The following is a 14,974-nucleotide window of genomic DNA, read 5'->3' as shown; positions in this document are numbered from 1 at the left end:
CCATCCATCATATAGCCCTTTACATCACTTATTCATCCATCCATCCATCATATAGCCCTTTACATCCCTTATTCATCCATCCATCCATCCATCATATAGCCCTTTACATCACTTATTCATCCATCCATCATGTAGGCATTTACATCACTTATTTATCCATCCATCCATCATGTAGGCATTTACATCACTTATTCATCCATCCATCCATCCTATACGCCCTTATATCACTTATTCATCCATCCATCCATCATGTAGGCATTTACATCACTTATTTATCCATCCATCCATCATGTAGGCATTTACATCACTTATTCATCCATCCATCCATCCTATAGGCCCTTATATCACTTATTCATCCATCCATCATATAGGCCTTTACATCACTTATTCATCCATCCATCCGTCCATCATATAGGCCTTTACATCACTTATTCATCCATCCATCATATAGGCCTTTACATCACTTATTCATCCATCCATCATACAGGCCTTTACATCACTTATTCAGTCATCCATCCACCATACAGGCCTTTACATCACTTATTCATCCATCCATCATATAGGCCTTTACATCACTTATTCATCCATCCATCCATCATATAGGCCTTTACATCACTTATTCATCCATCATAAAGTGCTGTGTCTGGGTGTGTAGGTTGAGACCTCATCTTTGCCACGTGGGAGTAGGCGCCAATAAAGAGGGCAGCTTGATGTCAGCTGACTGATGTCACATGACATCTCCAGAGTGACATTCGTGATCTCCTTGGTGATAGCCTGGTAGCTCTTTCAAATTTAAATTCCAGGGCTGAGTAAAGCAGTATGAATGGCAGTACTTGCAGTACTTCCAGTGTGTGTCAGCAAAGATGAAGGTTCATGCAACAAACTGCATGAACACACCACGGGGCGTGCACGAACACACCACGGGGCGTGCACGAACACACCACGGGGCGTGCACGAACACACCACGGGGCGTGCACGAACACACCACGGGGCGTGCACGAACACACCACGGGGCGTGCACGAACACACCACGGGGCGTGCACGAACACACCACGGGGCGTGCACGAACACACCACGCGGCGTGCACGAACACACCACGCGGCGTGCACGAACACACCACGCGGCGTGCACGAACACACCACGCGGCGTGCACGAACACACCACGCGGCGTGCACGAACACACCACGCGGCGTGCACGAACACACCACGCGGCGTGCACGAACACACCACGCGGCGTGCACGAACACACCACGCGGCGTGCACGAACACACCACGCGGCGTGCATGAACACACCATGGAGCATGCTCCTTTCACCTAGCTTTCTTGCTTCATGAGCAGCTGCTGTGGGAAAAAGATGCTACGTGTAAGGGCATGCTAGCTTCCTGGCAAAACTTTTGCTCCTTCTTATGAGACTTTGTCCCAAATATCCACTGCTTGATTCCTTTCCTCCTTTCACCAACTTGTCCACCACAGGGGACCTCAGAGCAGGATAAGAAATGCAACATCCCGATGCTGATGTCAAAGGTGAGCAAGGTGTCTGGTTAGAGATGCTACCGGGACGACTGGGAGGCCGACTCACCTGAAATGCCGCAGCTGAACTCCCGGCTGTGCTCCTCGGACCAAGGCAGGGCGGAGATTTTATAAATAACGTGTTGCTGTGCTTCCTCTTGCTCCCAGGCACTGCTGGAGGATATGTTCCTCAGTGGCTCGATCACATACTCCTCTTCCTCCGTCCTGATCACGCCGTGCTTCTCGTGGAAGACAAAAGGAAACATTCAACACAAATATCACTACTGTACTTACTATATCGGTACTGTACAAGAATTGTTCAAGAATCAGTGACAAAGTTGAAGTATCCGGGCCTTGATACTTCCAACAAGACAATGACCCTAAACTTCGACTGAAGGCATTGATGCAGAGGAACAAGTACAACGTTCTGGAATGGCCATCTCAGTCCCCAGACCTAAATATGATTAAAAACCTGTGCATGCTTGGAAACCATCAAACCTGACTCAAGTGGAGATGGAATGGTCAAAAATACCGTCACCCGGAATCTAGACCCTCATTGGAAGCGATGGAAGTATTTAATTCTGCAAATATTGATGTAATTTTTTTGTTGAGGTGCCCAAATTTAGGTCTATTTTAGTTTTGTTAATTATTGCACACTTTCTGTGAATCCGATAAGGAGGGAAAGAGCATGAGCAGCACGCTACCGAGTCACCAACACGTCAGCCAAGCTAGCATGGAATGCTAGGATGTATCAGATGTCTACCAGTCCTTCCTATTTCACACATTGTGTTAGGGCAGGGGTCTCAAACACGCGGCCCACGAGCCAAATGTGGCCCGCAGGACACTAGTTTGAGGCCCCCGCCTTGATATGAAAGTTTAATGTTAGTGCGGCCCGCGCAAGTTTGATATGGATGCTGTATGGTATCATGTATCCAGAAAAAAATATTACTTTTGCTTAATGTTCATGTTAAAGGTTAAATAACTGTTAATAGTTATCCTCCCTATCCGTGTGGAAGTGGTAAGTTTTTGGCTTTTTAAGTTTAAAGGAAATAACTTGGAGGCTACCGTTTAGGTCGCTAGCGCTCTAAATTGCGAGTTGGCATGTGTCTCAAGACCCTGCAGTTGCGCAATATGTTGTAAATAAAAAGAGTATAAATGTGACTATAGTCGTGTTTTGTCATGTCTACAGGGCTCTAATAATGCTTTGTTCATTTTAATCTGAAAAAAATAATTTGTCTACCCACCAACTATATGTGGTTTCTTAATTTAAAATTATTTGCCGTTTTAATTATTATTATATTTATATATTACTGATTGATTGATTTTCTTTATTCTTGATCTTATTTAGTGTAGAAAAATAAAAATCAAGATATTTGAGAACAGTGGAATGTTTTATCAGAGCTTTTCTTGTAGAAAATCGGAACCAAAGCAAAGTTTATTCATTGTTTTATTCATTATTCTGTTTTTAATAAATGCGTTTTGGGTTTTTTTGGGAAAACCTGATGCGACCCAGCCTCGCCCAGACCCTAGCTCCAGTGGCCCCCAGGTAAATTGAGTTTGAAACCCCTGTGTTAGGGTGTGTTTTGGTTAGAGTCGGCTCTTTGGGAAGGAAAGAACGCTGCTAAGCAAGGTTCCATCGGTAATTGTAATATTCTACAAAGCGGAGTCAAAGTGCCTGGGTCTCCTCCAAGATTCCTGAGCATGCGTGAGAAGGATGCTAACGGCGGGCGTGGAGGACGTAAATAAGCCGTCCGTGAAGAAGTCAAACCAGCAATGAAGACGAGGATGAGGATTCCAAGCGTGACTGGAAAGCAGGCAACAAAGGCACCAATGAAAGTAGCATTCTAGCGCACGCAGAGCCTGGCTGACCATGTTTGGTGCTGTGAGAAGCAAACGCTAATTGAATTTATGACGCTGCTGCCAACATGTTTGGCTCGGAGCTTTAAATATGTTTGCTCCACGTGCAACCGGACCTCCCGTGCTCGCTTTGAAGCCCGCTAAGATTTCATCCATTTCTTCACTCGCTAACTTGAATTCCTCCAACTGCCAGGGGAAATACGAGGATGAGCGTGTGACGTTCACGGAGGAGCTGTGATGCTCCAAACTAAAAGATTACTTTCTTCAAGCGGCGTCGCCTCCCGCCAAGGTTGTGTCCGGCACACAACAATGGCTTTGTTGTGCGTCGCTACGCTTAGCCGAGGCGAGGACGGCGCCCGCTGGGGGCTTTCGTGCGGAGCGGAGGACTCACCAGGCCGTTGCAATTGCTGAGCGCCACTCTGGTGGCACCGTGCCGGTTCTGCAAGAAGCCCACATAGTGGCAGTTGTCCACCGTGTTGTGGCGCCACTCCGGCCCGTCGCGGCCCCAGTACTCCACCGTGAAGTGCTTGGAGACCAGGCGGGGGTTGAGAGTGAGGTTCAAGTGGAAGTGTTTGCCGTAGGCGGACAGTCTGTAGAACAGCCGGGGCTCCGGCGCCTCCGGGCCCAGGGAGGGGTCCACCGTGCCCCGTCGCCGTCGGCCGGGCCTGTGGTGCTTCACAGTGTAGCTCAGGAACTCTCCGTTCTGGTCCACTCGAACTGGGACAGTCAGCTGATAGTGCTGCAGGTAGGACAGGAACTCCTCTGTGGAGGCAGAGAAGAACGTTTGACGAGATCCTAACTCCAACATTTACCATCGGTACTAGTCCAACACCAACCCTCTACGCCCGACTCCCTTCCAAACACCAGCGACAACCACGCTGGCCACAAAGTTGAAAAAGCCACGTACTGGATTGATGGAACAAAAAAAAAACCCTTCCACATTTCCTGCCTGTGTTGTATCGCTCCTCTGTGTGAGCGCCACACACGCTGTGGCTCTACTTTGGCAAGGCTTTGGAGAGCCGCAACAATGCCTGTGTGTCATCACCGGGCAATTTCACTCAACAAGAATCATAGGCCGTGATGTGGTACGTTTCCGTCACAGAAGGCTGCACGTCTACGTGAAGCCCTTTGGCCTCTCTTGCCCCGTTTAGGAGTATGATAAGACAGCTGAGTGCATTGTGAGTCGTTGGCGTCTTACACACTCAAATAGCACAATGAGAGTTGCACAACACTTACATATGACTGATGGAAAAGAAGAAGCAGACACATGGGAGATGTAGTCATTGGTGCAGGAGGACAGCGCTGTCAGCCAACGTCTTGCTGTTTTCATGTCACTTGGTGTGATCATGAAGTAGCTCTCCCAGAAAGCAAGGAACCATTATGGCAGCGTCATGCCGATCCACATGGACTCAGGTACCAGGTTTCCATGCATTGTGGAAAATGTGTGTACAATGTGTACAGTACGTCTGCTGACGACAACAGAAAGGCAAAGCACCCCGTGTGATGCAAGTAGCCAATGACATTTTGGCAGTCTTGCCACCCGGCGCTTCCAACTGACTTGTTGCGAGCATTAGCCACTTTTTAGAGATGGTTAAGGATGGAGCGCACAGACACAAAACCAGCAACCGGAAGCTGACAAAAAGTATTAATACGTGTCACCTAGTGTCACCTGGCAGGCTCAAAAATGTCCTGGAAACATCCTGGCTGGGAAACCATTTCCGCAAAGAGTGGATACCTTGCCGAGCAAAGCATCTGTACATTGCAGAAAACAGGAAACAGAATAGTAAAATAAAAGCCCAGAACAGGAAGCAATCTGCCGGAATCTGACATGAAGCACCAGAAGTACTTGTGATGAACTATTACACCTCAGGAAGAACCACACACACTTTGTCTACAACTTTAGTACATGTTGCAGTACAGTACAGTACAGTAAGCCCTCAACTTATTTACTTCCTGACCCCATTTCACACAAGCAGGATTTCTCATTTACAAATGGAATATTTTCAACCTGTTTACCACCTTCCAAATCCACTAACATAACATGATTAGAGCCCTCCACACATGACATAACACCCCTACAGTCACCTTTACACTCCTATTACCCAATATAGTAGACATCAAAAGAAACAAGAAACCTGTTTACCACCTTGAAAATACACTTTGGAACATGATTCAAGCTCTCTAGACATGAACTAACACCCCTATAGTCACCTTTACACTATTACCCAATATAGTAGACAACAAAAGAAACAAGAAACCTGTTTACCACCTTCAAAATACACTCTGGAATACGATTGAAGCCCTCTAGACATAAAATAACACCCCTATAGTCACCTTTATACACGTGTATTACCCAATAAAGTAGACTTCATAAGACATGTTTACCACCTTCTAAATACACTTTGGAACATGATTAGAGCCCTGACATGGTATAACACCCATATATTCATATTTACAAAGACATTTACATCTCCCGAATGCCTTACATTTCGATTGGAACGGATGGGACATTTTCATGCTTGGAAATGCTTCATTTAGACAGCCATATGTAACATTTGCTCATACAGTACATGCATACGTAGGACTAATAATAGACTAATAATTGCGTGAGAGAGCGTGCCATCCTACCTTGAGAGTTGGGTGAAAGTCGCTCCACGCTCTGAAATTGGGAAGCAGCCATGACTACCAGGCTGAATGTCCAAGTCAGCGTCCTCCACAACATTTCCATAATTCTTGGGAAACTTGTGACATGGGGCGGGGGTGGAGGAGGGCACTACAGTGGGATTACAAATATGCGCTCAGTTCGAGGCCAAACCATAACGGCTTCATGGTTTGTGTGTTAAAAGGTTGCGCCCGGGTGCTGAGGTTTTATCCCGAGCGCGGCGTCCACGTGTCAGCCGCCTCAGGAGTCATGTCCGCAGCTCGCCAGCCATCACGCTGCTAGGTGCCGCTCCGAAGGCTTCTAGATGGGATGCTCGCCTCGGCCCGTCCATTTACATCCCTGCCAAAGGGAAGCAAGCTGGAGTTTTTCTTTTCTTGGTCCAAATATCACCTCCAACATCCTCACTGCCATTACAACATCGGTTCTGTTGCTGCTCTGCTGGCCAATATGCTTCTAAATAAATGTTCCCTTCACTTTCTCATGCACCCCATATCATTATTGAAGCATAATTAAGTCAATATTAATGCTTTTTGCAGCCTCTTTCCAAGTACTCTTTAGTTTGTGTGTTTTTTTAGCTTCCATGCTGAGGGTGTTTGAGTCCTGATGGGACATTTCCACACAAGACAGACCAAAATAGTAATAAATCCTCCTACAAGTCATGCATAGATGTCAGTGTACTCCGGATCAATGGCTCAGGAGTTTGATTCACCCGGCCAAATCGTTAGGTAGACCTGCAGGGGCTTGCATGCTGTGTGTCGCTTGTTTGATTCCATTTGTGCGTGTGCTGCAGTGCATCATATGTGCATGCAGCTCAGAGCAGGTGTGCCTAATGAAGTGGCCGTCAGCCATGTGCGGGACTTTTCTGCAAGATGGTCATTGCTAACTTGTCTTACGGAAGATTGCTGATATTTACCATTTTCACGGTCAGCTCCGGGCCAGGCGTGGAGGAGGAAGAAGAAGAAGAAGTAGAAGAAGAAGAGGAGACTTGCATGCAGACTTGTGCAGTGTTCCGCTGTCCGCCCAGCCGCCGCTCCTCTTTGCTCATCTCCCGCCGGGCTTTGTCATCCTCTCCATCCCCGCCACAAAAACAGCCTCATGACTTCATAACTGTCTTGTTGTGTCCCGGGAAGGGTGTATTTTCAGCCTCCGTTATAATCTTCACTCAGGCTGGCTTAAAAAGTGATCTGAGGTTGCAGCGAGAGAGAGGGGAGAGAAGAGACGGAGGGTGGGGGGGAGTGCATGCAAAAAGAAGCGAGCACGACTCGGTTGCTCCTCGTCATCGCCAAGACACTACAGACGCGGGATGTCCCACCGCAGTCGGGGTATGTCCCGCTACTTTTTGTCAAGGGAGGGTGTGACGTCACTGCAGATGTGCCTCACTTAAAAAAACATCCTGGCGCATGTCAATCAATGCTGCAATGAAATACCGAAAACATACAAAACTTCAATGTCACGTGATGACACTGTTGCCATAGTGATCCTTGACTGACATGACACATGACACATAGACTTGAAATGAGCATGATGGCAGGGAATCGGATATAGTCCTTCGTAGAAGCAATGGTACACTTAATGGCTCCGCCCTGCTTGCTGAATAGTCTGTGTTTATTTCCCCCAGCAGACTTGTTGCTGAGTTGCAGCAGACGCAGCCGCTCATTATGTGGGGAACCTCCATCACCGTTCAAAAAAAAAACCTAAAAAGGTCGCTGGCTGCAAGGCCAGACCCGTGCGGGCGGCAGTGACACCCAGTGTCCAAAGGAGGAACTGCAACTTGACCTGTCGACCACGTGATGTGACACACGTTACACACATTAGAAAGATGCTGCTACTACTGCTAGATGCACATAACAACTTACATCGTGATACTACACACATTACCAAGTACTACTACTACTAGATACATATAAGAAATTACATACAACAACTTACCCATACTCAACCGTGGTAAGTGAATTTACGCGACGTAGAATTCAATACGAATAAATGCAATATTTTCGTAGTTAAGTATAGAGAACCGGTTTGCCTTCGTTAATACGATTTGTAACATTCTTAAATCACATCGAAACATGGAGTGGCACTCCATTACCTAACATTGTAGACATTATAAGAGAAAAACACATTTTACAAAATAAATAAGACTTGTGCTCCTGTGTATTCCATTAAATGTCTTCCGGCCTTGGACAGGAAGTGACGTTGGGGATTCTGAGTCGAGTTTTAGCTATAGAGTACCGCCACAACTGTTCCCCGTGTGATTATTGAATTATTATAATATTATTTTGTCCCATTCGAAAATAATGATTGGCGTGTGGTGTTAATAGTGACACCTGGAGGCCAGTGGAATACACTTCATCAACGTCTGCCCTGGCCTCAACTGTATTCACACACTTCATTTACAACATTTTTTATGCTTGAAAATGCTTAATTTCTGCCAGGATTACGTACATTTACTTAAATGTATATTTTTGGACTAACAACAATTATTTATTAGTTGTCAAAAACCACAAGCGAGTGAGGGTGCCATGTTGGAACTGCAACTCCCAAGTTTCTTTATGGAATGGAAAGTGTGATATTATCTGTATCGATAAATCACAGACATAGTGATTAGATTAGTTCACCGCTGTGCCTCAGGTTGGCCACACGTTTATCATTGCTCATGTGCAAAAGTGAACGTTGTCAACTTGTGAAGGTGGTATCAGCACCGTCTCCCATTAATGCCCCTGATAAAAGCTATCAAGCTATCAATAAGGCATATCGGAATGGTTATCACATCAAGTGAAAAAAAGGTCACAGATTCAAAGTGACTATAAAGAAAATTGCAGAAATACCATGGCGAAAACAAAAACAGCGCCACGTGCACAGCCACTGAGTAGAGGTGTATATAATATGGGATGTATGGGTATGACGACATAATCCCATTATATGGTGTACAACTAAAAAAAAGATTTAAAAAAAGGAGCTGACGAAATGGAAAGGTGGAAGTATCAATCACATGATGAGACAAAGTCCTCATCACAGCTGATCATAGATAAGAAGAAATATTTCCATTGTTCAAATCGCACTGTGGTTGTGGTCTATTGGAAATTAAAGATGTACGTGTCATGCATCTGTGTTGGCATGTCACCCATTGTGGCCAATGCTGATGACAAATCATGAAAGAATCGTGAAGGCAGCCCTAATGAAGAATATACTGTGCATATACTGTATAAGTACTTTTATGTGTCACTCGTCGGAAGGGTGTGTGTGTTTTATTTCAGCAGGAAGGACAATGCGGGGGCGGGACATTGCCTCCATAAAACCAAGCCACCTCGATAAGACCTAAAAACTATTGCTGGTCACCTCACAGCATCTCTGCCAGCCAAGGGTAAGATTGGCCTTTTCGTAGTACACACGTTTAGTATTAGCCTCCTTCCACTATCTAGCTGTACCGTACCTTCAGGACAAGATGAGATCTTGTAGGATGATGTTTCTGCTCCCACAGAGAAGAAGGCGTGAGTTGTCATTATCATGGCGGTGACCAACCAACCGGGCAGTTATCCCGCTTCCGACTTCCAGACCAACCTCTGCGACTTCTGCGACGACTGCGGAACTTGTAAGTTCTGAAAAAAATTTCAGTGTGTCAACATGCAAATAGAAGTTATAGTAGAAGTTATAGTGTTGTTCTTGGTGGAAAAACACTTAGTACAATCTACTGGTCACATGACAAAAGGCTAAGTGTGTTACCTTCAGGTGTTTCCATAAAGTATGTGCAGGTGTCCTCATGCCATCTTCCTCTTTCTGCAGGCTGCTACGGCCTGTGGTGCTTCCCGTGTTTGGGCTGCACCATCGCCAGCGACATGGACGAGTGCTGCCTGTGCGGCCTCAGCATGGCCATCCGCAGTGTCTACCGCACCCGATACAACATCAACGTATGTCCTTCTCTTCTCCTATGTCTCCTTTCTTAAATACTCTCCAGCTGCTATGAGCTTGCTTTAGGACATGTTAGGACATGAAAGCATGAAGACCATAAATGTTTTACAAAAAGTCATGGTTTAGTGAAGACTAAGTCAGGCGTCACCAGAGCCTTGATGTCCATCTTTGAGACTTTGCTGGTTGATGGTGAGAAAGTTAGGTCAGAAAGGTATTTTCTATTACTGATGTTAAATCCTACAAATGTCATTTAGTGTGTAATTAACACATGTGCACCAGAGCCAGAGATGGCAGACTGAAGCACAGTGGAGCATCCCCACAGTCTTTTCTAACTGAAGACATCAACGCAAGTCCAATTCCAACAGCACAGTGTATATATAGTACTTTCTCGTAATTCCACGGTCAAGATGGGCATAGTCTTTCACTCAGTCTCATTCACATGCTTCATCATTAGCACCTGTAGCTATGCTTAGGAAAACAACCATAACCTATGCTTAGGAAAACACCCTACGTTATATTTACATAAGTTATGTTTATGAGAAGAAGCTAGGTTATGAGAATTGAGAAGCAGAGTAAAGTGTGTTAGTCCAGGTTATGAAGAAGTGTTAGCATGAGGAAGTGTGAGCAGACACGAGGATGTGTGTACAGCACTTCCTGATAGCCGTTGAATGGCCACCCACCACCCAGCCCCCACCTGACAAGTGAAAGAAGGTGTTGTTGTGTGCAGGGTTCTCTTTGTGGCGACTTCATGGCGACCACGTGCTGCCTGGTCTGCTCCACCTGCCAGCTGAAGAGGGACATTAACCGGCGGAAGGAACAGGGCATCTTCTGAGTACCCCCCCCCCCCTGCGGCCCCGCCCTCCAGTCATGTTAGGCTGTTAAGCTTTCCAGTTAAAGATTAGCCAGCAGTGCTGTTGCATTGATGGTAAGGACCACAGCCTTACTGATATGAAGAATGGAAACACATGACACATTTCCTCTTATCTTATGTCATTCTTGTTTCCACCTTTCAATAAAATATATTTCTATTGGCTGATATTCCATCTTACTTACTTACGTACGTACTTGTACACCATATGAGGGAATGGGGAATGATGAAAACACAGCCATACATCCCATAATACATAGAGCCCTCTATACTCATTCTCCTGACTGATAGTAGTCATGCCGTGACATTCCATTAGCTGGCATCTCCTCCTGTTCTTCCTACCTCCATTTGTGCACCAGCTACACCTACAGCAATATCTACACCAACACCTACAGGTCAGAAGGTCTCCATCTATGAAGAAGTGATGGGAGCCTGAAGCCAAGATGATGAACTAAGCAAGAGAAGATTTAGCAGGCTGTGTGCACCTTTAATGCTGAGTCAGGTTGGCCGCATGATCACAACGGGAGCAAATCAAAGGTCAAAGGTTAGGAGACAGGGCTTGCCGCAGTCATGGTGGCCAACATATGAGCCAAGTGGATGTGGAGGCTTGGGGGGGGGGGGTAATGACCTTTGGCGCAGGCCAGACATGATGTCTCAGAGGGAAGACCTTTTACTGACTCATCTGCGTCTCCATGGCCTGCCCCGCCCACTCGGGAGCAGCCTGGCGGATCTTCTCCAAGAGGTTGTTGACTTGGAAACACAGAGACTGGATTTGCTTGTCCCACGTGGGAAGCGGCTCACGCGCTGCAAGCACACACACACACAGACACACATTGCATCACATTTAGTATGAGGGAGCCCTCTACTGGCCAAAACATGCATTACATGGTTTAATGTTGTACACTTTCCTTACAAGTGATACAATTAATATCTTTCCATATATTATATCATATCTGTATTCATACAATCCCACACCACCTACAGTCTGGTGTGAAACCAAGGAAGGAAGAGGGAAAACGAGAGATGACTCTACTTTGGCTTTCCCGGAATCCATTCCAGACAAGAAGAAAGGTGAATAAGCTATACAGTAAACCTCGGATATATCGGACTCAAATATATCGGAAATTTGCTCACAACGGACAGATAAAACAGAACCAATTTTTCTGTAATGCATTTCCAATAAAAATTCATTGCATATATCAGATTTTTTATAACGGATTTCGCCTATTTCGACAAAATCCCCAGTCCTGTTCCAATTTCCCTCGCATATATCGGATGGCCGCATCATGTCTTTCTCCTGGCTCCAGATTTAGGACAAATATAAAAGTGAGCATACTATACTATACTCAATAATACTAGCACAGCAGTGAATGAGATCTTAACCTCACTATTGGAAATAACGTAGGCCTGACGGGCGTAACAGGGCCTAGCTTAATTAACAATTTGTTATGCTCAGAGTCCAATAAAGTTAAATTCTCATTACCTTACGTCTCTTTTCATTGCCCAGTCCAGGTACATTGGAAACATAGTCAAGGAAGTGCCTTTTTATAACGGATATAAATCCGATATATGCGTAAAACAGACATTTTCCAGTATACGCATATAACGGATTTCGCTTATATCGGACAAAACCAGTGGGAACAATTGAATCCGATATATCCGAGGTTTACTGCATTAGCAGTGGCTTGTGTGAAATGAAGAAAGAGTTCCACTCACTCTCAAAGTGCACGATGCCATCGATCTGGTCGATGAAGCCGTTCATGCGGCCCTCTGTGATCATCTGGGAGGCGATCTTCTCCGCCTGAGAGCAAGAATGAAAGGACACCGGGTTCATAAATGGAAAGTGCACAGACGTAATGACGCTTAGTCAGCAAGTTGGTCGCTTCCAGCTTCCAAAAGGTGACTTTTGAAAGCGCTACAAAAAGGTGCCTGATTGGATCCAGGCCGCTCACTTTTGCAGGTGGGATTTCCAACAGCGCTCCCAGTTCCTCGAAGGTGATGTTGTTGTAGAGCTTGCTGGCCGACAGCAGGTTGTGTTCTATCACAGCTCTGTCCAGGATGCTGGAGCCTGAGACAGACGGGGAGGGCAAAGCCACAGTGTGATGACTTCACGTGTGCCTAATCGTACGGCCCAACTCACCGTCTGCCGTGGTGGCCTTCTGGTGCGGCATGAGCATGGCGGCAAACTCCTGCAACTGGTTCCCCCTGATGATGCGGTCCAGGTACATCTTCTCCAGGATCCCGTAGGCGGCCAGCTGCTGGCAGCGCTCGTCCTTGAATAGGGTAGCCAACATGCGGGAACGCTGCTGGCCTGGAAGATCCAAAAAAATAAGCCTGGGCGTGGTAGAACCACCCGTGTCGGTCCTACCTGCCGATGCCAAGATGGTGCAGTTGAGCGCATGCTTGAGGGCCTCCAGGCGCTCGGTCTCGTGGACGATGGATTTATAGGACAGCTCGTTGTATCTCTGCGCCGCCTCGATGAACTTTCTCCTGAAATCCAAGACTCTGGCGTAGCACACCTTGGCCGCAAGATAGAATGCAACATCTCACCAAGGACGTACCTAAACCCCCTCCTCTTCAGGCCCCCTCACGGTCCGCATTCATGCTTCCGCCCATTCGCTCATCCCACTCACTTGCCCTGCCCCGTCTCTTCCAGAGACGCTGCAACAGGGGGCGGATGTTAGCCAGCGCAAACATGCCGTACTTCAGGGTACCAGAGACAAAGGGTGGTCACATGCTGACCTTCAAGCTTCGCTTCTTAATCCTTCTGAACATCCGGAACAGTGAACTGCGTTACACGACGCGCTCCGGGGTCATTACCTTGTAGTGTATCTGCAGTTGCTCATTGGAGGACTCGTTCTGAAGCAGCGAGGCTCGGTTGATGTACGCCTCAGCCTGCACCGGGTCATCATCCTCCAGGTAGAGTCGGGCAATTTTCAGGTAAGTATCCAACTTGTAGTCAACGTTATACTGCCTGAATCGGCGGGAAAACAGTCTTAGTGAAGAGGAAGGCTGTCAGGGCGGAAAAGATTGCTTACTTTTGTCCCGTCTCCAGAGGGATGCCAACTAAAACCTGGGCAGCGTTTCTCCAGTCACCCTCCTTTTCGTAAATGGTGGCCAGATGTTGTCTGATGGAGGCGACCTGTGCACGGTGAAGAAGATAACATTCATGTGAAGTTCACGCAGAAGTTAACATGTGAAGGCTTTACTTGCTCCTCGAAGGAAATGACCCTGGGCTGGATCTTTTCCAAGGTGAAGTGGTACACGGCTTTGGCTGTGGCGTCGGGAAGGTTGGGCAGATGCGTGCAGAAGTCGGTGAGAAGCTGTCTGGAGATGACCAGGCTCACGTTTTCATTGACCACTGTGTTTGGAAACAAGCAAAGGATATTCTGATGGAAAAAAAGCCAAAGTGGACTGTCAAGCTGTTAAGACAAGGTAAAAGCGTTGCATACTTGCTTCAACAAAGGCCTTCAAGGACTCCAGCTGATCTGCATCTGTGAACTGGACAGCCTTTTCCAAGATTTGTCGATATCTGGATGATATTCATCTCTCTCAGTCAACAGAAAATCAAAAAGCCCAACACGCTAAGACACTAATTGCCATAAGAAAGACTTCCAGAATTTATTGTGTGTTACTATCCTGTACTGTACTACAAACCCGCTAGCTACTTTTAGCAACAAAAAACGCTAACGTGTGCGTGTCTACTTGTCCGTATTAATAACGTTACACTTAAACACATGTTAGCATAAAATACCGAGAAAAACACAGCTAGCTAAGCAAGACGCTAACGTTAGCTTAGCTGTGTCATCGTCACTGCCGCTACTTCACGTGCGCTAGTAAGTACTGCTGTTGTTTTTTCAAAAGTATTTTTGTAGCAGACGACACGTACTTGGCCGCGAGGTCTTTGTGGGAGCCGCTGGAGTTCATCAGCTGTGCAAGCTCCTGCCGCACGTCGGTAGCCATGGTCGCCCGTCCGAGTGTCAACAGCCCCGGTTCCGCCGCCAACACACTTCCGGGTTCCGGTGACGGATGTGGCGTCAGTACAGTCAGCCGACCAATCAAAACGCCAGAGAATAAGACCAGGGAAATAAAGGTTTTAAATGTAGTCTTTGTGTTGTGTTTATGTTGTATACCACTCATCCTGAAAACAATTATTATTATTATCACTGTAT

The 14,974-nt window shown here is 46.5% G+C and overlaps 3 protein-coding genes across 6 annotated transcripts in view; 1 reads left to right on the top strand and 2 right to left on the bottom strand.

The window, feature by feature from the left end:
* The window catches only part of adamts6 (ADAM metallopeptidase with thrombospondin type 1 motif, 6), a 39,046-nt gene extending 30,581 nt beyond the window's left edge, over nt 1-8,465 (bottom strand). For 2 of the 3 annotated variants that reach the window (XM_058064949.2, XM_078794108.1), the window contains exons 1-4: nt 6,942-8,464; nt 5,995-6,367; nt 3,758-4,128; nt 1,580-1,748 (exon numbers count right to left, since the gene is read on the bottom strand). In XM_058064949.2, the coding sequence (XP_057920932.2) occupies nt 1,580-1,748; nt 3,758-4,128; nt 5,995-6,094 (640 nt within the window). In that variant the 5' untranslated portion in view covers nt 6,095-6,367; nt 6,942-8,464. Of the gene's footprint in view, nt 1-1,579; nt 1,749-3,757; nt 4,129-5,994; nt 6,368-6,941 lie in introns of all 3 variants that reach the window. The other variant, XM_078794107.1, reaches the window with a different exon arrangement.
* On the top strand, nt 7,536-10,965 carry LOC131120005 (placenta-specific gene 8 protein-like). 2 transcript variants are annotated; one of them, XM_058064962.2, is made up of 5 exons: nt 7,536-7,972; nt 9,286-9,389; nt 9,507-9,617; nt 9,809-9,933; nt 10,662-10,965. In XM_058064962.2, the coding sequence occupies exons 3-5, from the start codon at nt 9,533-9,535 to the stop codon at nt 10,764-10,766; spliced, it is 315 nt and encodes a 104-aa protein (XP_057920945.1). In that variant the 5' UTR covers nt 7,536-7,972; nt 9,286-9,389; nt 9,507-9,532; the 3' UTR covers nt 10,767-10,965. The 2 variants fall into 2 exon arrangements, with proteins under 2 accessions (XP_057920945.1, XP_057920944.1); XM_058064961.2 differs by having other exon boundaries at nt 9,283-9,389.
* Nucleotides 10,910-14,893, bottom strand: cops4 (COP9 constitutive photomorphogenic homolog subunit 4 (Arabidopsis)). The gene is made up of 10 exons (XM_058064953.2): nt 14,692-14,893; nt 14,255-14,334; nt 14,012-14,163; nt 13,841-13,944; nt 13,623-13,776; nt 13,171-13,321; nt 12,943-13,113; nt 12,755-12,870; nt 12,519-12,603; nt 10,910-11,606 (listed from the first exon to the last, which is right to left on the bottom strand). Exons 1-10 carry the CDS (start codon nt 14,763-14,765, stop codon nt 11,473-11,475), a joined length of 1,221 nt encoding a protein of 406 aa, XP_057920936.1. The 5' UTR covers nt 14,766-14,893; the 3' UTR covers nt 10,910-11,472.
* Nucleotides 14,894-14,974: the final 81 nt, after the last annotated feature.

The sequence above is a fragment of the Doryrhamphus excisus genome, linkage group LG10 (assembly GCF_037039965.1).
Source record: "Doryrhamphus excisus strain RoL-2023G ecotype Guam linkage group LG10, RoL_Dexc_Guam_v1.1, whole genome shotgun sequence".
NCBI lineage: Eukaryota > Metazoa > Chordata > Actinopteri > Syngnathiformes > Syngnathidae > Doryrhamphus > Doryrhamphus excisus.
This window is presented reverse-complemented; position numbering and strand designations above follow the sequence as displayed.

Excerpts from the sequence above, each read along its gene's own strand:
- cops4 (XM_058064953.2), bottom strand. The coding sequence starts at position 14,765 with ATGGCTACCGACGTGCGGCAGGAGCTTGCACAGCTGATGAACTCCAGC. Across the intron at positions 13,322-13,622 it reads AACTGCAGATACACTACAAG|GTGTGCTACGCCAGAGTCTT; the intron begins GTAATGACCCCG and ends CTTGCGGCCAAG. Across the intron at positions 11,607-12,518 it reads TGGCATCGTGCACTTTGAGA|CGCGTGAGCCGCTTCCCACG; the intron begins GTGAGTGGAACT and ends GTGTGCTTGCAG.
- LOC131120005 (XM_058064962.2), top strand. The coding sequence starts at position 9,533 with ATGGCGGTGACCAACCAACCGGGCAGTTATCCCGCTTCCGACTTCCAG. Across the intron at positions 9,618-9,808 it reads CTGCGACGACTGCGGAACTT|GCTGCTACGGCCTGTGGTGC; the intron begins GTAAGTTCTGAA and ends CTCTTTCTGCAG. Across the intron at positions 9,934-10,661 it reads GCACCCGATACAACATCAAC|GGTTCTCTTTGTGGCGACTT; the intron begins GTATGTCCTTCT and ends TGTTGTGTGCAG.